Source organism: Vanessa cardui, chromosome 3 (genome assembly GCF_905220365.1).
Source record: "Vanessa cardui chromosome 3, ilVanCard2.1, whole genome shotgun sequence".
Taxonomy (NCBI): Eukaryota; Metazoa; Arthropoda; class Insecta; order Lepidoptera; family Nymphalidae; genus Vanessa; species Vanessa cardui.
The window spans coordinates 4,949,426-4,974,696 of record NC_061125.1 but is presented as its reverse complement, the minus strand read 5'-3'; the positions used below and the strand labels follow the sequence as shown (position 1 = coordinate 4,974,696).

Below are 25,271 nucleotides of genomic sequence, written 5' to 3'. Positions count from 1 at the left end.
TAGTATTAAACTAGTTACATATATTTTGCGCGGGAAATAAACATACTTTAACGTCGTACAGCAGTCTAAAATAAGATATGATTTCTGCAAGACAATCATTTTAATTTTTAACGGTTTATTTGAGGAGTCAATTAGGTAAAGTACAACTGTCTTGACTTGTTACTATACCCATTCTAAAACGATTCACCATATCACCCACCTCACTGCTTCGGCGTCGCACCGCATGCCGTATACCGAAATGTCTAATATTTAATTATGATAATAATGATCTTATACTATTGATGTGCGCAAAATATTGAAGCAAAAATTAATACTAAGTCCCTGTTAATAACGTGATAAATACGATTGTCGACTATACTCTCAACTATAAGTTCTAAATCAAAAATATTTGAATAAAAAGATATACATTCACATGAAGACCTTGAAATCCACATAAAGACCAGCTGTCATAAGTTTTGAATGCTGATTATTACATTATTATTTTTATACACTTATTACAAACACTAAGCACATATGTAAGTGTTCCCAGGAAAATCAATTAATTAAAAAAATATAAATTTTACTACTTTCAGAACTTATCATTTGTATTTAGCTTGATTACCCATCTGCATAACTAATTTTAACTTTCCAGCTCACCTGGAACCAGATTATAGTTTTGATATAGGTATATGTTAGTCAATATTAAAAATGACGCTATTTGGACGCTACTATCTAAACAACCGCTTGCGTTTATGAAATTTTAACCACATATGTATCTCGCAAGTCCGAATATATGAACACAATTTAACACGATTATGTGAAACAGTTTTTAAGCCACTAAGTCTAAAGTCACCCTACATAGTTCGTGTAATATTAAACACGGTGCTGCTTCTCATCAAGAATGAGATTTATTTTTAATTACTTCGCATTCGAGATGTATTCTACAACCTATCACCGGTCTCATATCGACGCGACTTGTTTCTCGAACTACGCTGTTTATCAGCCTTAATAGTTTACAATATTTAATCTCACAACAATGAATTTGGTGATTTATTTATAAATTATTTAACAGAACCACCGTAATTTTTACAGAATTAATAAATAATAGGAAGCCTAAAGGGCGTGTAAATGTATCCCACTTCTGAATTTAGCATACAGAAGTGAAATAGATTAAAAAAAGACAAGATCATAAATAATTTTAATCAGGATATAAACAACTTCAATCATTTACAAGCAAACATAATAGTTCTAACTTCGAAAATATCTTAACATAAATAAATCACCAAATCGTACATATTGAAGTAAATTACTTACTCGGTTGAGTTTACAAATCCAAATAAAACACAAATAACACTTAGAACAAATTACAAGTCGCGCCAATATTATTGACCTTACTGTTCGCGCCCAAAATGATAGAATAATGACAGCTTGATGCGGTTTCGCGCGCTTTTGTTTCTTTTTTTTTATTTCATTCTTTCCAGCCAGTTGCATAGTTAAAGGAATCTCCTAAATATATATATTTTATTGAGAATATCAATACTATATAATTAAAAAACTGATAGTCGCTGCTTTTTAAAGCAGCCAACCTCCTGGAAGACTACTTTGGTGCGTCCTATCCCTAAAAAGAGCAACCGCCCAGACCCGTCCAATTATAGGCCTATAGCCATCACCTCCTTGTTTCGTTTCCGTCGGGGTCGTTCAAACGGTGATCTTCTAGATTACCTTAGTCATAATTGGGCGGAAGCAGTTGAGAGCAAGGAGGAGGCATTGGCGGCCAGTCTGGACATAGCGAAGGCTTTCGATAGCGTATGGCACAAAGCGCTTCTTTCGAAGCTCCCTTCCTTCGGGCTTCCCGGGAAATTATGCAATTGGATCACCAGCTTTTTGGCAGATCGGAACATTAAAGTCGTTATATATGGTGCATGCTCTGATTTAAAATTCGTTAATGCTGGTGTTGCACAAGGCTGCGTTCTTTCACCCACTCTGTTTCTTCTGCATATCAATGACTTGTTGCAAATCTGTAACATTCACTGATATGCAGACTGTAAACACCTCATATACCGGCCGGGCTAATATTTTTCGGGAAAACGTCGGAGAAAACCGGAACAAACTTGTGTCTGAAATCTAGTCTTCATGAAACAAAGTCTCGAACTGGGGCCGGCTAAACTTAGTCCATATATGATTACTATTTTTCTGTTAAAATATTTGATGACGGGGAAGTATTCTCCCTTCGAAGTCCCTTAGGTTCACTTAGTAGCTTCGGACCCCCCGGCTAAAATTAGTCCACTTCAACCCCAAAAAGAGGTGAGTTTGCGCGTTAGCCGCTAAAAAAATTACCATTTCTCGTATCTCCACGATTTCAGAAGATCCAATAGCCGCCACAGCTAGTATCGGAATACTTGGTGTAGTATACAGGTGTAGAATACAGGGGCGGAGTGAGGGGCATTCTGTGTTTGACCGGCGTAGCGTGCGCACGAGTGTCATTGGTTGGTGTTATCAAGCATTTTACACTTGGCGTTGATATTTCGAGCCTCGTTCAGTTCCGTGGTCAATTCGAACGCAAATTGGCACCAAAAAAGCTCGGTGTGCTCAGCAAGCCAAGACAGTATTTCACGCCAGTCCATCGCCTAAAACTATACAAGGCGTAAATTGAACCCCACATGGAATATTGCTTACACCTCTGGGCGAGTGCTCTCCAGTACCAGCTCCTTCCATTTGTCCGTATCCAACGCAGAGGGGCTCCAATTATCGACGATCAAGCCCTTTTCGACCTGCTTGATCCTTTGGCTTTGCGTAGAGATGTTAGATTACTCTGCATCTTCTATCGAATATTTCACGGAAAATGTTCTGAGACACTGTTCGGTTTAATCCTGGCTGCTGAATTTCACCTTCCGACATCTCGTCAAAATTCAAAATTTCACCCGCACCACCTTATTGTTCAAAAATCCACAACAACACAATTTTTAAGACATTTTCTACCTTTTTTTTCTCACTGGAAAAACGCTTTACGAGCTTCCCCCGCGTGATGGAAATTGGGGGTGTGTGGGACTCCCCGTTTTCCTGGACGCCGAGAGAGCCCATGTCCACCGGGTTTACCCACTAAAAAAACCAGAGTACCCTCTCCGTCTTTCGGCGGGCGCCACGGGATCGCTTACGCATGCTACCGTGACGCTCTGACTCCAACACGTAGGGGGAATTCATGGGGTACTGGGACCCCCCTGGTCCCTGCGGCGCCTATTGAAGCGGGGGGAGAAGGTGCGCGTAGCACTTTTTGCTCCTCCACTATCGTCTACGGCGGAGCGGATCTGCAGCGGTATCCTCTTCCTGCTCCCGCTTCGTGGCCTCAGCGCATCTCCGATCAACACGTCTCGCTGCCGAGCATTTCATTGACGATGCTCGACAGCGAGAGGTCTCCGCCCATAGACTCGCCAAGGAGTGCCTCTGGGGCCTCCATGTGGCACACTCGCTCAGGGTGTGGTGCGCCAGTCGACACGGCGCAGGAAGGTGACACCTATCGCCGCGCTATTCCGTGCAGGTACTTATCGAAGCATCCGTGCCCGGTAAGTACCTACGTCATCCTGAAGGTGAGCGTGCCCTTCTTCCTCGCGACCCAGCGACTCAAGTGGGGACGGATCGCCTCCACTGTCGCCAGGCCCGCCGTGGTGACCCAAGGTACTCCTGCCATCAGGCAATCAGGGCTTGCTGGGCTAGAGCCCTGATCCGCCCGACCTCCGCCGACCTTGGACGGTTCCTCGCCTCGACCCGGAAGCGGTACACCTCCGCGAACACCTCCGCCTGGAGCTCCGAGGGTCGATCGCCCGTGAGAAGTGTCGCCACAGTCCACGACTGACGGCTCTCACCGCTATGACCCTCTGCGGCTTCCGCAGTAGGGCCCGATTGTCAGCGGTGAGAGAGGTGTCGACCCAGATCGTGGCACCGTACAACGCCTCGATCGATCTCACTATGCCGGAATACATACGCCGGCACAGCGATCCCGGTCCCCCACATTCGGAAGGAGGCGGCCGAGAGCGGTGGCGGCGTTGATGAGCCTCGGGCCGAGATGCACAAAATGCTGCCCGAAGCTACATCGACCGTCCAGGATGAGGTTCAGATACTTCATTACACAACCACTCTGTTGAACCAGCTTTCGCCGACGCTTTTTCCGAACCGATACGACTTCGAAACCTTAAAAAAAGAGCTTACTCCTTCCTTAAAGGCCGGTAACGCACCTGCAAGCCCCGCAGATGTCCATGGGCGGTGGTAACCACTTTTCATCAGGTGAGCCTCGTGCTCGTTTACCCCCTATGACATAAAATAAGTCGTCGATTGTCTTTTAAATAAATGTTAAAAACATTTTAAAATAAAATTTTAATTTTAATATGTTTATGCTTATTTTACTGTTGCCGCCTATTGCTTTTTTTCCGGGAGCACGAACCCCCCGAAATGAAATCCTGGCTACGGCCCTGGTCTACGTAGGCGTGGATAAAAAATGGGGGTCCACGAAAAATTATCTGCTTTTGATAGTAAAGAGCAAAATGTAAGCACAGTTATATTTATTATTATTTTTTTCTTGTAATTCTATTCTTTTAATAATGAAAGTGTTAGAACATGTACTATTTTTCGTTTTTATTTTTATCGGAATATAGGGATAGAACTCAGAAGCGACACAATTTTTCTTTTTTGGCGACTTTAAGATTGTGGTAGAAATGGCCAACGAAAACATTAAAATTTTTAAAATAGTCCAAAAGATAAATAAGTTAGGGAACTACTGATCTATAACATAAACTTACTTTGACTAAATAAGATGCTAAATCGATCATACCATTAAAGTTGTTATCGCTTCAACAAGACATTTTTCAAGGAGAATTTTATACGTTTTCAACCGACTTCCAAAAGGAGGAGGTTATCAATTCGTCTGTATTTTTTTTTTTTTTTTACGTTTGTTACCTCATAACTTTTCACTGGGTGGACCGATTTTGATATTTTTTTTTTGTTTGAAAGGTAGTGCTTCCCGTGGGGTCCCATTTTTTTTATTTTTTTTTTCGATGATGGTATCCATGTGAAAACGACGTAAGTCTTAAATTTGCATTATGTATATGCTCGACAAATAGGTGAATAACTGAAAATCACGTTAACCAATTTAGATAATTCTTTTTTTATTATAAAATATATACTTCAAGGGTAATTTGGTGAAAGTTTGGTAAGGTTCTGAGCACAGGATCCATGACAAAGTAACGGAACGGAAGGGAACGGAACAATTCTGAGGGGCACGTTAGCGATACTCGGTCGAATCTTTTATTTATAGGTTATTTGGATATTTGAGTCACCTTCCGTAATGTGGTTATGTTTATGTAATTATCATAGTCGAATATTATAATCAACTAGCTACCCACCCCGGCTTCGCACGGGTGCAATACTGATACTAAATATACTACAGAATTTGTTTATATACGACATCATATCGCAAACTTCTAAAATTATCAGTGTTTCTTTACTATATTGTTCATGTATTATATACACAAACCTTCCCCTTGAATCACACTATCTTTTAAAAAAACCGCATCAAAATCCGTTGCGTAGATTTAAAGATATAGGGACAGAGAAAGCGAATTTGTTTTATACTATGTAGTGATGGAACTCCTATACGGCTCGCAGTTAGGGTGCGATATGGGGCAGAATTTCTTACTATCTTTAATCAAATTTTGTGTATGTGATGTGATGTCATATGATGTACGAAATATAGTTGGTCTTTTTCAAAGTTTTTTTGCTGAGTTCGATTACAGCTCTTTCGAGGGATCCTTGTAGTTTACGCCGTGTGACGTATTAAATCCGCATTTTCGAAAGTCTATTTTTGCTTTATTCGCAAGTTTCCTTTGAAATTGTCCTCGAAGTAGTTTCTGACTCATATAAACGGAACGCTTAATCTATCCATATTAAAAAAAATTAGTTAGTCAACATCAGCTTCACTTAAAATCAAAAAATAAATAAAATTTTAACAAAAAGAAAAACCGACTTCAAACAAAACACTATTTTAAAACAAATGAATATGCACGAAAAAGTAATAAAAATAATTGCGTATTCAACATATTTTTTAGAGTCTTCTTAAGTTAAATGAAATGAAAAATATTAGACTACTTATAAAAATTTTAACAAAATGAAAAACCGACTTCAAACAAAACACTATTATAAAACAAATGAATATGCACGAAAAAGTAATAAAAATAATTGCGTATTCAACATATTTTTTAGAGTCTTCCTAAGTTAAATGAAATTAAAAATATTAGACTACTTAAAAGTCGATTAACGATTATATCATGTAGTTATAATTATTGGTATATTTGGAGCCGGTGTCAGCCACGGTGCCCTTGCCCCAACAATCAAAAGAAAGAAGCGATACGAGCCCCTTGATTGATCCAGTATATTATTGTGTAAAAGGTAATTTGTAAAAAACATATTTGTTAAAGTATTCTCGTATTGTTTTTTGATAGATATACTGTAGGGTATTATTGGCTGACACCGACTCCAAATATAACAATAATTATAACTACATGATATAATCGTTAATCGACTTTTAAGTAGTCTAATATTTTTAATTTCATTTAACTTAGGAAGACTCTAAAAAATATGTTGAATACGCAATTATTTTTATTACTTTTTCGTGCATATTCATTTGTTTTATAATAGTGTTTTGTTTGAAGTCGGTTTTTCATTTTGTTAAATTTTTTATTTATTTTTTGATTTTAAGTGAAGCTGCTGTTGACTAACTAATTTTTTTTAATATGGATAGATTAAGCGTTCCGTTTATATGAGTCAGAAACTACTTCGAGGACAATTTCAAAGGAAACTTGCGAATAAAGCAAAAATAGACTTTCGAAAATGCGGATTTAATACGTCACGCGGCGTAAACTACAAGGATCCCTCGAAAGAGCTGTAATCGAACTCAGCAAAAAACTTTGAAAAAGACCAACTATATTTCGTACATCATATGACATCACATCACATACACAAAATTTGATTAAAGATAGTAAGAAATTCTGCCCCATATCGCACCCTAACTGCGAGCCGTATAGGAGTTCCATCACTACATAGTATAAAACAAAGTCGCTTTCTCTGTCCCTATATCTTTAAATCTACGCAACGGATTTTGATGCTGTTTTTTTTAAAATATAGTGTGATTCAAGGGGAAGGTTTGTGTATATAATACATGAACAATATAGTAAAGAAACACTGATAATTTTAGAAGTTTGCGATGTGATGTCGTAAATAAACAAATTCTGTAGGATATTTAGTATCAGTATTGCACCCGTGCGAAGCCGGGGTGGGTAGCTAGTTGATTATAATATTCGACTATGATAATTACATAAACATAACCACATTACGGAAGGTGACTCAAATATCCAAATAACTCAAGTATCGCAAACGTGCTCCTCAGAATTGTTCCGTTCCCTTCCGTTCCGTTACTTTGTCATGGATCCTGTGCTCAGAACCTAACCAAACTTTCACCAAATTACCCTTGAAGTATATATTTTATAATAAAAAAAGAATTATCACAATTGGTTAACGTGATTTTCAGTTATTCACCTATTTGTTGCGCATATACATAATGCAAATTTAAGACTTATGTCGTTTTCATATGGATACCATCATCGGAAAAAAATAAAAAAAAAATGGGACCCCACGGGAAGCACTACCTTTCAAACAAAAAAAAATTATCAAAATCGGTCCACCCAGTGAAAAGTTATGAGGTAACAAACATAAAAAAAAAAAAAAAAAAAAATACAGACGAATTGATAACCTCCTCCTTTTGGAAGTCGGTTGAAAAGTCGATTAACGATTATATCATGTAGTTATAATTATTGTTATATTTGGAGTCGGTGTCAGCCAATAAAACCCTACAGTATATCTATCAAAAAACAATACGAGAATACTTTAACAAATATGTTTTTTACAAATTACCTTTTACACAATAATATACTGGATCAATCAAGGGGCTCGTATCGCTTCTTTCTTTTGATTGTTGGGACAAGGGCACCGTGGCTGACACCGGCTCCAAATATACCAATAACTATAGCTACATGATATAATCGTTAATCGACTTCTAAGTAGTCCAATATTTTTCATTTCATTTAACTTAGGAAGACTCTAAAAAATATGTTGAATACGCAATTATTTTTATTACTTTTTCGTGCATATTCATTTGTTTTAAAATAGTGTTTTGTTTGAAGTCGGTTTTTCTTTTTGTTAAAATTTTATCTTTAATGTTATCTAAAAATATTTACTTAAAACTCGTAAATTAAAAAAAAAACAAATCAAAATTGCCGTAGTTATGATGCCGCTGATATACCCATCAAATCTATGACACACATTTTATAACTTATGAAGAAAATCAGGTTCTTCATAAGTTATAAAAATACGGAAAGGTTTTATTCTGTATTATTATTTTTTTCCATACAGAGTCGAGATAGGAATAGTTATTTATTTTACTAGTTTTTGTAAGGTTTTGGTTAGCAGGCCGTAGCATTCTTGTTCAGAGCAGTTGGTATTGCTTAAACCGGCACTGAAGGCAACTAATAACACTGAAAATAAATGAATATTAAATATACAAATTGAGTTTTGTATTATAAATAACAATTAAGTTTATAAATTGATTTTTAAAAAAGCTACACATTTAATATTTATTTAATATACTTCTAACAGATTATATTTAATTATATCAAGTCTAGAAAAGATATATGTAAGTTAAAGTTATTTGTTAATTAATTTTTGACGGAACTCTCGAAAGTAAATCATCACGTTCTTCTTTAGTAGTTAAGCAATTAATGTAAAAAACACAGGCACAGAGACTTAAATTTAGCGGCAATGTGTGCTTTTAATTAATGTTGCCCACTTCAAAAATCGTAGCAATTACATACAAACATATTTCATGCTTATAAATTGTAATAAGTATTAAAATCAAAATAAACTTTATTAAAGTAGGCTTTTACAAGCACTTTTGAATCGTCATTTTACATTTTTATTGAAAATCTCATATGCGTAAAAGTTTTTTAAATAAAAAAAACTAAAATGACTTTGAGAAGAAAAATATTTTTTATTCAATACAATTTTTATATAAAGTCATTCGTTGCTGTAGGAATCACATCACATTCCAAAATTTACTGAATTCTTCGCAGCAAACGATGTTTTATTTTCATAAAATTTAAATTCTATTTTCAAAATGGAGTAAATAAATTAATAATGCTGTTGGTATAAAAATGTCAAAAAAATCTTTATTATCGTGACTTTTTTGAGAGAGAATAAAAAAATAGGTTGTACAAAAATTAAAAAAAAATAATAAGGATTGTTGTGAGTCCTTTTTGGTATCAACTTTATGGTTTCAATCGAAGAGTTGAATCATACATTTATGCTCTGTAATACTCTATATATCTATTTCCGTTCATCTTTGTTCTTGCTTCTTGTGTGCGGTTTAATTAAGAATATTTATTCTTAATTATTATAGAAAAGTTACACATTAATTTGAAATAAAACAGTATTAAAAAATGGCTTTACATATACCAAAAGCACCGGGAGTACCCCAGATGTTAAAAGATGGGGCGCGGGTAAGGTTTTTTAATGATAACCAAAAATTTAATCTTGTCATGTGGAGTCGGTGGCCGTATGAAACTTTAAAGTCTAATAACTTATTAAGTATTGAGTAAAGCGAATTGTAATAAACATTAATTGTATACAATGACTAAAATATTTCATCTGACGTTAAAATTTTCACGAAGTATATCATATTATATTCAAAAAGTTGTCATTCAAAGTTTTCTACTAAAATAAGACTGAATTTTTCATATAATGGTTATTAAAATGGATATACTGATCGTCTATTATCATAAGATATATTATTTCAGATGTTTTCTGGTTTGGAAGAAGCTGTTTACCGCAATATAAACGCATGCAAACAATTTGCACAAAGTGTTCGTTCCGCCTATGGACCGAATGGCATGAACAAAATGATAATTAACCACATTGAAAAGCAATTTATAACAAGTGATGCAGGCACAATCATCAGAGAATTAGATGTTGAACATCCTGCTGCAAAACTCATGGTTTTAGCCAGTCAAATGCAAGATGCTGAAGTTGGTGACGGCACTAACTTTGTTATTGTTATATCTGGAGCCTTATTGGAAGCTGCTGAAGAGTTATTGAGGTTAGGTGTAACAACGAGTGAAATTGCTGAGGGATATGAGAGAGCTTTGGATAAATGCCTGGAAATACTTCCAGAGTTAGTTTGTCATGAAATCAAGGATTGTAAAAACTTTGATGATGTTGTTAATAGTATTAAACCAGCTATAATGTCTAAGCAATATGGAAATGAAGAATTTATTGCAAAACTTGTAGCTAAAGCTTGTGTCGCAATTCTTCCTGAAAATACTACATTTAATGTTGATAATGTCAGGATATGTAAGGTAAGTAATATAACGGATTTACTTTTCATTTTAAATATAAAATTAATTTAAATAATTTTCATTAACATGAGAATTAATAAAAATCAAATCTTAAATATATTTAAATATGAATATAAAAATAGTTACTACAAATTTTGAATGCATTTCCCCGTTGAATCACAATTCTGATCCTCTGTGCAAAAAACAAACCAGCCCTCCTGTCACCAGGGGAGGCAATAAGGAGATGTGTTATAATCAATTAAATGACATTGTAACTTTTTGATAAAAATTCTTAAAACACTTTCAGATCCTTGGTGCTGGACTTTTGCAATCAGAAGTTCTCTCAGGAATGGTTTTTAAACGAGAGGTTGAAGGTGATGTTATGGGTGCAACTAAAGCCAAAGTAGTGGTTTATTCCTGCCCTGTTGATATCACTCAAACTGAAACCAAAGGAACAGTTCTTATTAAATCTGCCGATGAGCTGCTTAACTTCAGCAAAGGAGAGGAATCTCTATTAGAAAAACAGATCAAAGACATTGCTGATGCAGGTGTTAAAGTGATTGTAGCTGGAGCTAAATTTGGTGATATGGCTCTTCACTTCCTTAACAAATATGGTGTAATGGCTGTACGTCTCAATTCTAAATTTGATCTTCGTCGTCTTGCTAAGACTGTCAATGCAACTGTAAGTAAAATATATATATGTTAATTCTTAGGCTCATCAACAAAATTGACAATAATGCAACAACAAAGATACATAGAAATTAACTAGTATTGTATAAAGAAGATTAACACAAATTACGTTTGACCTTAAAATTTTCAAGGGTATATTGATTTAAAATTTAAGTGATTAATCTATTTATACAGGTATTGCCCAGATTAACTACTCCCACAGCTGAAGAATTAGGTTACTGTGATACTGTGAGAGTTGATGAAGTTGGGGATACCAGAGTAGTTGTATTCAGTATGGAAAGCAACGAATCTCGTATCTCCACAGTTGTTATCCGGGGTTCTACAGATAACTACATGGATGACATTGAAAGAGCAATTGACGATGGTGTAAACACATTCAAAAATATTGCACGAGATGGAAGGTAAATAGTTAATTAGATATCTTTTATTTCAAATATTTAAGTCAAGGTCTTTAATAGGTATTGCAATGCGTTAAAATTCTATTCAATTTATATTATTATTTATGCTTTATTATTAATTTGTTTTATTATATATGCAAGTAAATTTATAATGATAATATTTTTCATATATATATAATAATGGTAAAGTTAATGAAATATGATCATAATCTCTACTAGATTCCTGGCCGGCGCTGGAGCTGTTGAAATTGAACTGGCACAACACCTTCTGACATATGCTGACACTTTACCTGGATTGGAACAATATGCTGTCCGGAAGTTTGCTATTGCACTCGAAAGCATTCCACGTGCCTTGGCTGAAAATTCTGGAGCCAACGCTACAGAAGTTATTAATAACATATATAAGGCTCACAGGGTATTGATTTCACATGTTTTTATAAAATGAATACAGCTTAAATGTAATTTTGCTCAATAATTTTAAGAAAAATAACTTGAGAAATCGTAGCTCTCTAACTACCAAGCCCTTCTCACATACTATAAATGTGTTGATATGTTGATGAAGATATCAATTTACATTGCTTTAACTTCCAGTATTAATATAAAGGATAACCTTTATATTAATACTGGAAGTTAAGGCAATGTAAATTGATATAGATAATAAATAATTATTAAATACTTATAAGAATTGCACCATTAAGCAGCAAAATCACAGGGTAGTTTATCTATGTGAAAGTAAACGTCTCTCAGATATAAGAAAAAGTACAACTTCAATTTTATTAAAGTTTTGATGATTTTTTCTTGCAGGAGAACAACAAGTTTGCAGGCTTCGATATAGACTCAGAAAATAATGGTGTTTGCAATGCTAAAGAAACAGGTGTTTTGGATTCATATGTTTTAAAATACTGGGGCCTTAAATATGCTGTTGGTGCAGCAACTACGATTTTAAAAGTTGACCAAATTATCATGGCTAAAAGAGCTGGTGGACCAAAACCCAAAGCAAAAGCCGGAAGTGATGATGAGTCCTAATAAATTCAAAATGCCTTAATCACAAATAGTGCTCGCTAGACTAGATATTTACTTATAATTTTTAATTTAACTTTCAGTTTTAACTGCTAATTCTACTACTTCAGTAATTGCTTTAATAATAAAAATACTTACTTGGTATTTTTTGTTTAACAATAAAATTATTAAATATATATTAAACGTTTTTTTTTATTTTATAAACCTAAAACATTTCTGATAATTATTTACTTAATAATTTTGAGAGACTAAGATATTGAGCGAAAACAATTCTCCTGATTAATTTATTTTAGTGGTTAATGCAGAAAAGTCAATAGAGGTCGACATGAGGGCGCGGTAAACTTCAGAGCAATACAATTGGTGATGGGAATATCTGCCAAATGATTGAGTTAATTGACAAACAGATAGTGGACACAGATCTGGTCAGTGGCCGCGATGACTGTTTCTATACTTTTCAAATCAAATCATTTTTATTCAAGTAAACCCACAATAAAGCGTATTTGAATCGTCGATATTTAAATACTATCTTGTTTCGGAAAGCAGACTCTAAACAGAAGAAACGGCAAGAAACTTGCAAGTACATAAATAATGCAAAAGTAACTTAAAAATATCTTCTGTCTTAAAAAGTATACATATGAATATTATTTCAAATACCTTTTTTTTATATTATAAAAAAAAGGTATTTACATACTAACATAACAACGATGAAGTTCTCGAGCACCTCGAAATGAAAATAATTAAAGAGGAAATTCGGAACTTGTACAACTAAATACAAAGAGCGACAAATGTGAGACGAGACGACTAAAACCTCATCGTATCTTAGAGCTACAGCCTACAAGACTGGCAGTAGATCTGAGCAATAAATGTGATGCTTCCAATGTGAAGCTGCTTCGCATGACAGCATTACTGAACAGATTTGCTCATAGCTTTAGGGCTGATTGCAAATATAATCGGAGAAAAATAAATAAATAATTGAATAAACAATTGTCTGTTTAATTTTTTTGGTAATTCATAATGTTCCAATCATAAAAAAAGAAATAGAAAAATATATTTTTATTAATCTAAACTTTCTTTATGACTGATGTCTGAATCATTATTTATTTGAAGATAGAAGCCCTATTATAAATTATAATCATATAATCCGGAAAACCAAACTTTTACTATAGTAACTTTATTTTTAAAGTACTGATATACTGAGCAGTATTTTATTCGGTCACCATCGTTTGAGTTGAGACCGAAGTAGATATGTCGAATTTTTTACATTAAATCAGTAATTTTATTAATCAAAAATTTGTCCAATGACTACATACACAATTGTAAAAAAAAATCATTTAAATAAAATCGTTAATATTACTAAAATACATTACTTTTAAAAAAATATTTCATAAATACCGGTAATTTACAATTGACGATTTTAAGTCACCCCTAATACAATCTATACTACTGACAGCTTGTCTCAAATTATTCGATCCAGCTTTTGAATTTTGCTATTTGAATTAATTTAGAACTATATAGTTCTCAATAATAATTAAGAAAATAGTTCGTTAAAATTTGTGTTTACAGATTCGCAAATTAAGACCGCGCAAATATGTCTTCGTATAAAGTAAGTAATGAGTTAATTACTATTACAGATTATTTTTTTTTAAACATATTACAACAAAATGAATTCAATTGAATCAAAGGCTCTAAAAAACATATAAATATATTTATATAATAATATAATTTTAGCCCATTGACTCAAAAAGAGAAGAATTTAGGCGGTATTTAGAGCGTGCAGGAGTAATGGATGCCCTAACAAAAGTTCTTGTAAGTCTTTATGAAGAGCCAGATAAACCAGAAGATGCCTTAGAGTATGTACGCAAACATTTAGGCACAGATGGAGGAGATGATGAACTTGAAGTTGCCCGTGCCCGTATCGCAGAACTAGAAGCTGAAAATGCTCTTCTTAAAGGAGAAACAGCACCAACGGAAGGATAAAATCTCACATTAATAATAAATTAATATTAATTCACTTGATCTCAATGTGACATGATCTCTTCTAACTCTTGTTGATTCTAAAGAAATATAACTTAGTGTTATATATTTATGAGAGTAATATTTTTGTTATAAATAAAAGATGTTTAAGTTCAAGTGCAGGAGGCACAAATAAATTTTTTGACAATTATTTTGTTTTATTATTAATTTTCAGAAGATAAGATAAAGGTAAAATAACTAGTTACTTTCTCTTTGTTATTCTTGAGTCATTAAATATTTAAGAAAATTTTATCCTTTCAAATTACAATTTTTGATTACTAGTAAATTAGTTAAGAATTACAGTTGGTCACTGACTACCTTAAATTATTATACTCATAAAAAAATCTGTCTCATGTGTCTATAAAAAGTATTTGCAAAATATTTATTTACTCTTTGTAATCAATACTAGGAGGAATTAATAAGAATGAAAGGAAACTCACTTAAAATGTTTAATTTATTAATTACTGTGTGCTATTTAAGATTAACCATCTTATTTATTAAATTTTACACATTTGGCAGAATTTAATCATACAAGATATAATTATAAATAAAATATGTGATTCAGTTGTATTTTTTCATATTGAATTAAAGATCAATCTTTCACATTGAATATAGATATTTTTAAAAAACCAAACTGTTCTGATCAATGAACTAGCAGTACTCCTTTATAATTTTCATACTTATTACATATATTTAAATTAAAATCTAGCATTTAAAAATTAAGATAAACTATATTTTGATATTATTATTATCTCTACATAAACCTCAATGATCAATATAAGTCCTGTATGTTTCATGTAAAAATACCAATATAGATAAAGATATATAAACTAAATAAAAAGGTGTGATGAAATAAAAATGCTGTACTGATTTGATCTCCACTTATATTTAAACAATATAGAACATGACTACTTCCAACCACATAAATAACTTCCGGCTACAAATTACTTTATTTTAGCCAAATTAAACAGCAGCACTGATGACTTCAGTGTATCTTTTCACTTTGCTGGCAATGCTCATATCAACATATTTGTCTGCAATAGACACAATCATACCTCCAATCAATGATGGGTCCACCTTTGTAGTAAGTTGGATAGTCTCGTTACTCTTGACAAATTTCTAAAATGAAAAAACATTGTGGTAAAGAAATAATGTTACATTGGTTTGGATTTGGATTAAACCACATTAAAAAATGCGAAACAAATAAATACAAAATATTAAATAGAACATACATGGTCTCATATATACATAGCATATGTCATACGAATATAGACAATATATTTACCTTGAGGGCACTTTCCAAGTTTTGCTTTTGAGTTTGATCCAGAGGTTTGGCAGTAATAACTTCACAAACAACCTCTCCTCGGTGAGCAGCCATCATGATTTTGAATGCATTGATAACACCCTCAAGATTTTCCAAACGGCCATTTTCAGCCATAAGTCCCATTAAATTACCTGTGGTTGGTGACATGCTGGTCTGAAAAATACACATTTTAAATAGTTATATTTCAAAGAAAGTGCAGGCCGGCAATGTAACAACTCATTATCATACCCTTGTGTGTATGTACAGATATTGGGATTGTAACATATACTTTTCTTAATAACAACGATATTATACAAACTGTCAATAAAAATTTCTAGATATACTACATTGTAAATATTTTGTATATGAAAGAATTATTAATGGTTACTGCAGCAAAAACTTTTTGAAAATATAGAAATAAATTTAGTATGTTTAGCAAGATTAAAAAGTTATAACTTACTTTAGAAGCCAAATGTTTAAAAGCCTCTACTTTTAAAGATCTTTTAAGAGTAGGGTTGATGAGGAACTCTTTCAATTTGGCATCGGCTTTAATAGAATCCTGAAATTGCTTGAGTTCTTTTTCAACTGTATCCAAGGCCTTCTTTTTCGAGGCTGCTGAATACAGAGCTGATGCATATCTGCCCTCCAAACCAAAAACTTGTACAGGAGGTTTGACAAGTTGAGCTGCAGCAGATGAAGTGCTTAGCGAGCGCACCTGTTAAGTTACGTAATTTAATTATTTCAAAAAAAATGTAATAGATTAATTAAATGTAGCTAGAATGTGTTTTTACCAGCATATTTGTCTTCATCATCGACATGGTGATAATTCTGTAGCTAATATGTGCTTTTTTAAAAAGTATTAATGTAATGACTGCTGTTCTACTGCTAACACCATACCATGTACACTTCACAGATAACAAAAAATCTATCTCGTTTTATATATTTGACGTTTGACATTTCGATTAATTCACCAATGGAAGACTCGGAGCCTGGTCGATTAGATCTCGTCTTTGAATAGTGTAATTTTACTAAGTTTAAAAAAATAACTTATAAAAATTTGGAATTGGGTTTTACACCATACATCAATATTTATTGCCTTTATATACTAATTCACACTGGCTTACTTTTTATAGATAATCAAAGTCTTAATAAGAGTAAATGAAGTAGCTATCATATTTATCGACTTCATAGCTGATACTAAAAATATTAAAGTCTTTTTAGCAATATAATCCTAATTCAACTTAAAGCATTCTGGCTTGTTTAAATTTCAAACACTTTTTTAATTAATTTATCGTCATTAAAGGTAAAAATATTAGAAAACTGGTTACCCTGCAATTATTACAGATACAGATTACATTATATTTTTCAGCGTGCGCGGCAAGGCAAGGGGCTATGGCCACGCAATAAGTCGAAACAATCACGAAATTGTTTGAATTAACATTAAAGACGGTGCAGTCTAGGTTTAAAATAAGTTAATTGAATGCTGAATATATAGTATACTTGTACAAGTGCTTATAATTTAAACCAATATGACTTCGAATGAAGGCCGAGCTCAGTCAAACTTGCATCAGCAAGATTTGTCTAAATTAGTAAGTAGAAAACTAGTGTAGTCCCTAATTAATATATTTTCTGGATTGGTTTTACGTATTTAATAGTTATTTTAGATATTTGAATGAATATTAAACATCAAACATGATATAACCTATAACAAGAAGTAACTAATTTTCAGTCAATTAAAGTTTACTAATCTATCTTTTTAGGATGTCACAAAGCTATCTGCTTTATCCCCTGAAGTAATATCCCGACAAGCCACTATTAACATTGGTACTATTGGTCATGTAGCCCATGGCAAATCAACTGTGGTAAAAGCAATTTCTGGTGTGCAGACTGTCAGATTCAAGAATGAGTTGGAACGAAATATTACTATTAAATTAGGTAAGTCTACATAATAACAAAAAACATTAAATCAGCTGCAGTAAATGGCAAAATAACTTGTCACTTAAAATCTTTCTTAACTAACACAGTATTGTATATTATTAAATATGTAATTTTAATCATTAGTACTTGATATTTCAAATTATTGAATTTTAATATAATTAACATTAGGAACGAATATAAACATAATGATGAAATAAATTATTATTGTTTTGTGTTCACAGTTTTGTCAACAATTAAAAGTATAAACTTTTGTTTACATATTTTATAAAAAAAATATTATTTAACATTCATAATTATAATTTAAATTTATTATTCCTACAACTTATCTCATATTTATAAAAAATAAGTTAAAACTATTAGCAATACACTTTATTAATTGTAATACAGTTTTAGCATTAAGAAATTACACTGCATTGTAACAGAAAAAACACTTTGCAATGTACCATGTGAATAGAATTATTAAAACTATTATAGTTATAATATTTATAAGAATAGTAAATAATAAAAATTATTGTTAATTTAAATCACATGGTATGTTGCAGAGCGCCTGACCGAGTCAGTTATAAGAATGTTTCGTGAAAGAGCTGATGAAAGAGACGAACATATTTTTTTTGGAAAGTTTAGAAAGGGGAAGAAGAGACCTCTGCCTTTAGACAGAGAAACAATAACAGAAAAGCCACCAAACAAAAAACTAAAAAGACAAAAACAACAACCAGAAGAGTTCATCATAGAGAAAATTCTTGATTTCAAATATGCATCGGGTAAAGAAAGCTTTTACATTAAATGGAAAGGTTGGAGTGACAGTGAAAACACTTGGGAACCTATTGAGAATTTAGATAATTGTCCAGATGTTTTAAAACAGTTTTTGATTAATGAAGAGTTAAAAAACTGTAATAAAATTGAAAAACTTAAAGAAGAATTATCTTTTGACAATTTACTTAGTGATGAAAATCTTATCAAAAGACTTGATGAATTTGAAGACTCTGATCTCATTACATTAAAAGAGAGTCTAATATTAAAGTTACTTTCTCTAATATATCTGGATGAGTCAAATGAAATTTATGCATGTGACCTTGTTCAAGAAGCAAGAAATATTTTACAATTATATGTTATGTGTAGAAAACGCTGTCGTCAGCTAATGGCCCTCAAAGATTGGGAAGAATATTTAAATCAAGTTGACAGGTGTAAGAAGTTAACAGTAGAAAATGATGTTGACTTAACTGGCCCACCAGAAAATTTTACATATATAAATGAATCAATACCTGGAGCTGGTGTGGTAATTCCCAATGAACCACCTATTGGTTGTGAATGTGAAGCTTGTAACTGTAGATCCAAATCCTGTTGTGGTATGCAAGGTGGTTTATTTGCTTATACAGTTAATAGACGACTTCGAGTAGCCACAGGTACACCAGTGTATGAATGTAATAAGGCATGCAAATGTTCTCCAGATTGTAATAATCGTGTAGTTCAACGAGGACGAAATTTTAAACTGACTATATTTAAAACAGCTAATGGCTGTGGATGGGGAGTAAGATCTGATCAAAAGATTAAACAGGGACAATTTTTATGCCAATATGTCGGGGAAGTTATTACATTTGAAGAGGCAGAAAAACGTGGAAGGGAGTATGATGCTAATGGCTTAACTTATCTGTTTGATTTAGATTTTAATTCAGTGGAAAACCCATATGTTGTGGATGCATGTAATTTAGGTAATGTATCACATTTTATAAATCATTCATGTGATCCAAACCTAGGTGTGTGGGCCGTATGGGCAGATTGCTTAGATCCAAACTTACCAATGTTAGCATTATTTGCTACAAGAGACATTGAAGCAGGGGAAGAGATATGCTTTGACTACTTACAAAAGTCTTCTGAAAGTGAAGATACTGAACCTCCTGCTATTCATATGGAAGATATTGAAGAAGATGATACTTGTATACCCAGTGCATCTGAAGCGAATACTACTGTATCTCCAGTTTCACCTGTTAAGACTAGGTTTGAAATGCAACAACAAACTATGGCATTGCTCAGAAATCGTACTGAATGTAAATGTGGGGCTTTAAAGTGTAGAAAATATTTGTTTTGATTAATAATCATTACCAATCACAGTTAAAAATAAGAGCAAGTAATTAGGTTGCAGTATTTGGATATGATTTAGTTATTAATTAAAATTATAAAACCTTGAAGCAAATATTGAAGTTACACTGAAAAGTAATAAGAAACTTCCATAGTACACTATTTTAATTTAGAATCTCTGTGTAAGCACTTAGAATATTTTTGCCTTCAAATTAGAAGATTTTTTAACTAATTGTTCTTAAAGGTTGCCGCACGTCTGGAGTAAAGCATATTTCAGATCATATTGTAGCAGGTTTACATGAGCATATTCATAAATGCTATTGCTAATGCATTGAGACAAAATAATTGTATTAAATTTTCAATCACATGATTCATGTGTATTTGTATTTTAAATTTTTAAACTTTGAGTATTATACAATGTTATATTATATTTAGATATAATAACAATAAGTGAATTTATGTTTTTGGTAATTGAGATGAAATTTTTAATGTGCCTATTAAGTGCCTATCATGTTAACTACGTAACCGTAAATTGATTGTTAGTTAGAAAAAAAATTGATGTATTTGAAATATTACACATGTTGTTTGATTTGATATTGCACATTGCATGTTTAGATGTGAACAAATGTTGAATTTTGTCTGTCATTGTGAAGAACATTTAATTTTATTATAAAATATTAAAGACATTTTGTATAGTTCAATGGCTACTTACTTATCAATTGCATATAATTTAGTCTTACTTTGAAATTCAGTTCTGTAAAATATTCAATTCATTCTTCAATAAGTACATAATATGGACACCTCAATCATTCTATGGTGATGGATGAGATTAATATAATAAATAATAAGTGTAATTTATATAAACGAATAAAAGTATAATATACCAAAATAAAGATCACTGACAGTTGACTGTAAGATAGCAAATATCATGAGATTGCATATTTTGTAGATTTAAATATTAAAAATATAATCATATTACTTTTCGTTTGCTCATGAATTAATTCCATTTTTTATCATAAAATATACTAGTATTTTTTGTTTACAATAATATGTAAATTCTGTTATAACTACTTAAATTCAGAACAATTAGAAAATTTAGTAAATATTTAAAATTTGTTTTAAAAAGTAAGTAATTACAACAAACATACCAATAATTAGCTTTACTATGCAGATATTTCACTAAAATGTAATTATGTTTGAAAGGTTACGCAAATGCAAAAATCTACAAATGCGACAACCCGAAATGTCCCCGGCCGACCAGCTACACGTCGGGCGGCTCATCCAGGGACGACAACTTCCCGTGCCTGCGGCCCGCATGTACCGGCCGCTTCCAGCTCGTGCGTCACGTCAGCTTCGTGGACTGTCCCGGTCACGACATCCTCATGGCTACCATGCTCAACGGAGCCGCCGTCATGGACGCGGCCTTACTTCTCATTGCTGGTGAGATTTGTTTCTTGTCACAATATATCTATTTTAATATTATAATAGTGAAAGCGTAACAAAAATATACATTCAGTGTATGGTCTACACTGACGGCTAAAACACAAATTATTTTGGTTTTTTTTTTAGTTATGGTTATTTTTTTTATGGTATAATTGGTGGACGAGTATATGGGCCACCTGATGATAAGTGGTCACCATCACCCATAGACAATGACGTTGTAAGAAATATTAACTATTCCTTACATATTCAATGCACCACCAACCTTGGAAACTAAGATTTTATGTCCCTTATGCCTGTAGTTACACTGGCTCACTCACCCTACAAGACTGCGTACTTTTGCTTAGCGGTAGAATAATTGATGAGTTGTTGGTACCTACCCAGGCGGGCTTGCACAAAGCTCAACCACCAAGTAAAATTATTTCGTAATTTGGAAAATTTAAGAAACCACTGAACCGAATTTAATGAAATTTGATTTGAAGTAAGCTGAAACCCTAACAAAGGACATGGCTATAATTTCTATCTACTACCTCCCGCTCTAATAAGTGGGCAAATCCGAGCGACAAACTAGTATTATATACTTTTCATATGAAGGTATTTTGGATATGCAAAAAGTTTTAACGCAAAACACGCCCCTGGATTCATGAGCCACTTTATTCACTGTTAACATCGATCGTGGAATTTAAGTTAATTTACTTCTTTTTACAGGCAATGAGTCATGTCCGCAACCCCAAACCAGTGAACACTTGGCGGCGATAGAAATCATGAAACTGAAGCATATACTCATATTGCAAAATAAGATAGACTTGGTCAAGGAGGGCCAAGCTAAGGAGCAACACGAACAAATCACGAAATTCGTCCAGGGCACCGTCGCCGAAGGAGCCCCGATCATACCTATCTCCGCTCAGCTTAAATATAACATCGAGGTATAAATAATTGAAAGACTAAATTTTTCATTACAAGAATTAAGTATAGTACGACACAACTTAGATGTCGCATCGGCAAAATTCGTAAAACCGATCACATCCGAATTGAGTACGCTCTCCCAAATTATCAATATTTATTTCTCATGCGAATATGATCTTTGCACAAACGAAATAACTTGTAATATCATTTGACCTAATATATTCGTCAATTTGACGCGTTGATTTACATGCACTTGTTTTCTCTGACGCGTGAATATATAGCGACGAATAGCGCCGAATGGCGCGATAGGGAGCTATTTCTATTGGTTGTGTAAATCGGCAGTAATCGGTTTTAATTTCATTCCATTGCATTTTCCGATGCTACATCTAATTTGTGTCCTACTATAGTTTCCTAACCGATATAAAATCTCTTCAATTCACGATAATGTAAACATAATGGCTTGGTGACTTTAATCGTTATCGTTCCGCAGGTCCTGTGCGAGTACATCATGAAGAAGATTCCGGTCCCGATACGAGACTTCACTTCCCCCCCGCGCATGATCGTCATCCGTTCCTTTGACGTGAACAAGCCGGGTTGCGAGGTCGATGACCTCCGCGGAGGCGTGGCGGGCGGCTCCATCCTGCAGGGCGTGCTCACCGTGGGCATGGAGATCGAGGTATCAACTGATCCCAAATGACATAGAGCTTCTAAGAATTGTACAATGGGATAGAGTCACCTAATCGTAAATAAATTATTCATTTACGATGTAGAAATAAAACAAATCAAATAACATAACAACTATCAATGCATGCTATGCAATTACATGGATATATGAAGTTTTTTTGTGTGGAATATTTACTCATTAACATATAGGTGCGCTAAATATGGGGTATATTTAATTTGGCACCGCAAAATATGTCAGTTAAAAAAAATACATATCTTCAACACTTTTTGTTGTATGATCTTTATTACCATCTGAAGGTTATATCAAAAGACCTAGACATAATTGAAACACTAAACATTAACGCATCGTTTTGATGTTAAGTGTGAGAGAACAGTTGTGATCGAGTCTAAACGTCTAAAATATCGTCGTTGTCAGATCTCATCAGATATTCTATACACAAATATCAGTACTTTTGTTGTTATGTGGAATCAGAGCCGGATTTAAAAGTCTGGAGGCCCCCGGGCCACAAAGCAGTGGGGGCCCTAGACAAACAGAAGCGTGAACAACCTAATAATTATATTATCATGAATTAATTACTTTTTTTATTTCAATCAGTAAGCTATGATTTATTTACTTGTATCGGTAACTTTTAAAATATTAAATAATAACATTATTATAATTTGACTATATCTCGGTATTTGTTAACTTGCTGAAAACTGTGGCCCCCACTTATGTGGAGGCCCCAGGGCAGTTGCCCCGGTTGCCCTCCCCTAAATCTGTGTGGAATGGCAAATACCAGTAATCATCTCGTTTTTCTCCAGGTGCGTCCGGGGCTCGTGAGCAAGGACGCGGACGGCAAGCTGACGTGTCGGCCGATTTTCTCCCGCATCGTGTCGCTGTTCGCAGAGCAGAACGAACTGCAATACGCCGTCCCCGGAGGACTTATTGGAGTCGGCACCAAGATCGAACCTACTTTGTGTCGCGCAGACAGACTCGTCGGACAGGTGACTATTTACATTACAATAATGCCGATCATCTGTTTCGGTTTACTGTCGTTTAATCAAAATTATATTATTTATGTAGATAAGATATAAGTGTAATAAAACAGGATGAATTATAGTATAATTATAGTACCTTTTTCTTACTTACTGTAATTGTCTTGATATTTAAATTTAAATTTTTACTACTTACATATTATGATTGACATATTCTATGGTAAAATTAAAGATCTGAATTAACGGCGCTAATGAAAATTATTACTAATTTGTAGGTTCTGGGAGCCGTTGGAGCTTTACCTGGTATTTTTGTGAAGCTTGAAGTCTCCTACTATCTTCTTAAACGACTTCTTGGTGTTCGTACGGAAGGCGACAAAAAAGCAGCTAAAGTGCAGAAATTGGCCAGAAATGAGGTAAATCATATATATAGTTTTACTAATCATATATATTATAGGTTTTAATTAATTTTTATAGGAATATTATTATATATTTAACACATATGCTTTAACAATAACCTAAGATAGTGTATACTTTAATCCTAAGGATGTATTTATAAGTCACAAATTAGTTATTGATATATTAAAAACCATATATTAATTGAAACATTTAACAATATGTATATTAACTCCAGTGCATGAAGAATTTAAAATAAAATAATCAAACCTCATATTTCATTTGCGAATAAATTTGTTTTTATCTTTTCTCCTTCCTGAAAGCTATTAGGCTTGTTTGAATGTACCAAATATATATGAAGGATGTAGACAATTTATAATTTCATAATAATTACACATTTAACTTAAATATTAACATAAACATTTTTTTCTTAATATTCTCTACTAGGCGCTGCTTGTCAATATTGGATCCCTAAGTACTGGCGGCAGAGTAATTGCTACCAAAGCCGATTTAGCAAAGATCGCACTAACCAGCCCAGTATGCACAGAGATTGGAGAGAAGGTGGCTCTCAGTAGAAGAGTGGAGAATCATTGGAGGTAAATGAGGAATAACTTTTTAAGTCATAGTAAAACTAGAAAACAGATTCTATGTAAACAATTAATAAACTTCAAAAATTTACGGTTACGAAGGTCCATTACATTCGAAAAATAGAAGCATTCTTCTAAAAATCATGTTGATGACATGAAACAATAAAAATAGTTTAAATTTCTTGTACTACAAAGTTTACGCAATTTAAACAATTTGTGTATTTTATGATAAAGTTTGCATAGTAAAAATACTGTTCATAATTACTTATTCTGTATAATCACACAAAAAAAACTATTACAGGTTAATTGGTTGGGGACAGATCCAAGGAGGTGAAACTATAGAACCTGGAAGAAATTAAAAGTGCTTATATCTTTTGTATTGTATGTACTGTCATATTTAATATTAATAAAAAATATTATTAAAAGATGTTTTATTTGA

The 25,271-nt window shown here is 33.2% G+C and overlaps 4 protein-coding genes across 6 annotated transcripts; 3 read left to right on the top strand and 1 right to left on the bottom strand.

The window, feature by feature from the left end:
• The first annotated feature begins 9,384 nt into the window (after window positions 1-9,384).
• On the top strand, window positions 9,385-12,693 carry LOC124543640 (T-complex protein 1 subunit theta). Of its 2 annotated transcripts, none has more exons than XR_006967485.1 (6): window positions 9,385-9,575; window positions 9,873-10,430; window positions 10,717-11,091; window positions 11,274-11,500; window positions 11,717-12,102; window positions 12,163-12,337. XR_006967485.1 is itself a non-coding variant. In XM_047121899.1 (6 exons), exons 1-6 carry the CDS (start codon window positions 9,516-9,518, stop codon window positions 12,521-12,523), a joined length of 1,638 nt encoding a protein of 545 aa, XP_046977855.1. In that variant the 5' UTR covers window positions 9,385-9,515; the 3' UTR covers window positions 12,524-12,693. The 2 variants fall into 2 exon arrangements, 1 of the variants encoding a protein (XP_046977855.1); XM_047121899.1 differs by having other exon boundaries at window positions 11,717-11,912; window positions 12,302-12,693.
• Window positions 12,694-13,953: 1,260 nt separating this feature from the next.
• On the top strand, window positions 13,954-14,681 carry LOC124543675 (c-Myc-binding protein). The gene is made up of 2 exons (XM_047121938.1): window positions 13,954-14,120; window positions 14,246-14,681. The coding sequence occupies exons 1-2, from the start codon at window positions 14,106-14,108 to the stop codon at window positions 14,492-14,494; spliced, it is 264 nt and encodes an 87-aa protein (XP_046977894.1). The 5' UTR covers window positions 13,954-14,105; the 3' UTR covers window positions 14,495-14,681.
• A 716-nt stretch (window positions 14,682-15,397) lies between these two features.
• On the bottom strand, window positions 15,398-16,795 carry LOC124543674 (ATP synthase subunit O, mitochondrial). The gene is made up of 4 exons (XM_047121937.1): window positions 16,625-16,795; window positions 16,294-16,548; window positions 15,816-16,007; window positions 15,398-15,649 (listed from the first exon to the last, which is right to left on the bottom strand). Exons 1-4 carry the CDS (start codon window positions 16,649-16,651, stop codon window positions 15,494-15,496), a joined length of 630 nt encoding a protein of 209 aa, XP_046977893.1. The 5' UTR covers window positions 16,652-16,795; the 3' UTR covers window positions 15,398-15,493.
• Window positions 16,796-17,173: 378 nt separating this feature from the next.
• LOC124543673 (eukaryotic translation initiation factor 2 subunit 3-like) lies at window positions 17,174-25,259 on the top strand. 2 transcript variants are annotated; one of them, XM_047121936.1, is made up of 9 exons: window positions 17,174-17,422; window positions 17,594-17,768; window positions 21,051-21,287; window positions 21,996-22,213; window positions 22,684-22,869; window positions 23,679-23,861; window positions 24,128-24,265; window positions 24,693-24,841; window positions 25,134-25,259. In XM_047121936.1, the coding sequence occupies exons 1-9, from the start codon at window positions 17,363-17,365 to the stop codon at window positions 25,189-25,191; spliced, it is 1,404 nt and encodes a 467-aa protein (XP_046977892.1). In that variant the 5' UTR covers window positions 17,174-17,362; the 3' UTR covers window positions 25,192-25,259. The 2 variants fall into 2 exon arrangements, with proteins under 2 accessions (XP_046977892.1, XP_046977890.1); XM_047121934.1 differs by lacking the exons at window positions 21,996-22,213; window positions 22,684-22,869; window positions 23,679-23,861; ... (1 more) ...; window positions 24,693-24,841; window positions 25,134-25,259 and having other exon boundaries at window positions 18,314-21,062.
• The last annotated feature ends 12 nt before the right edge of the window (window positions 25,260-25,271 follow it).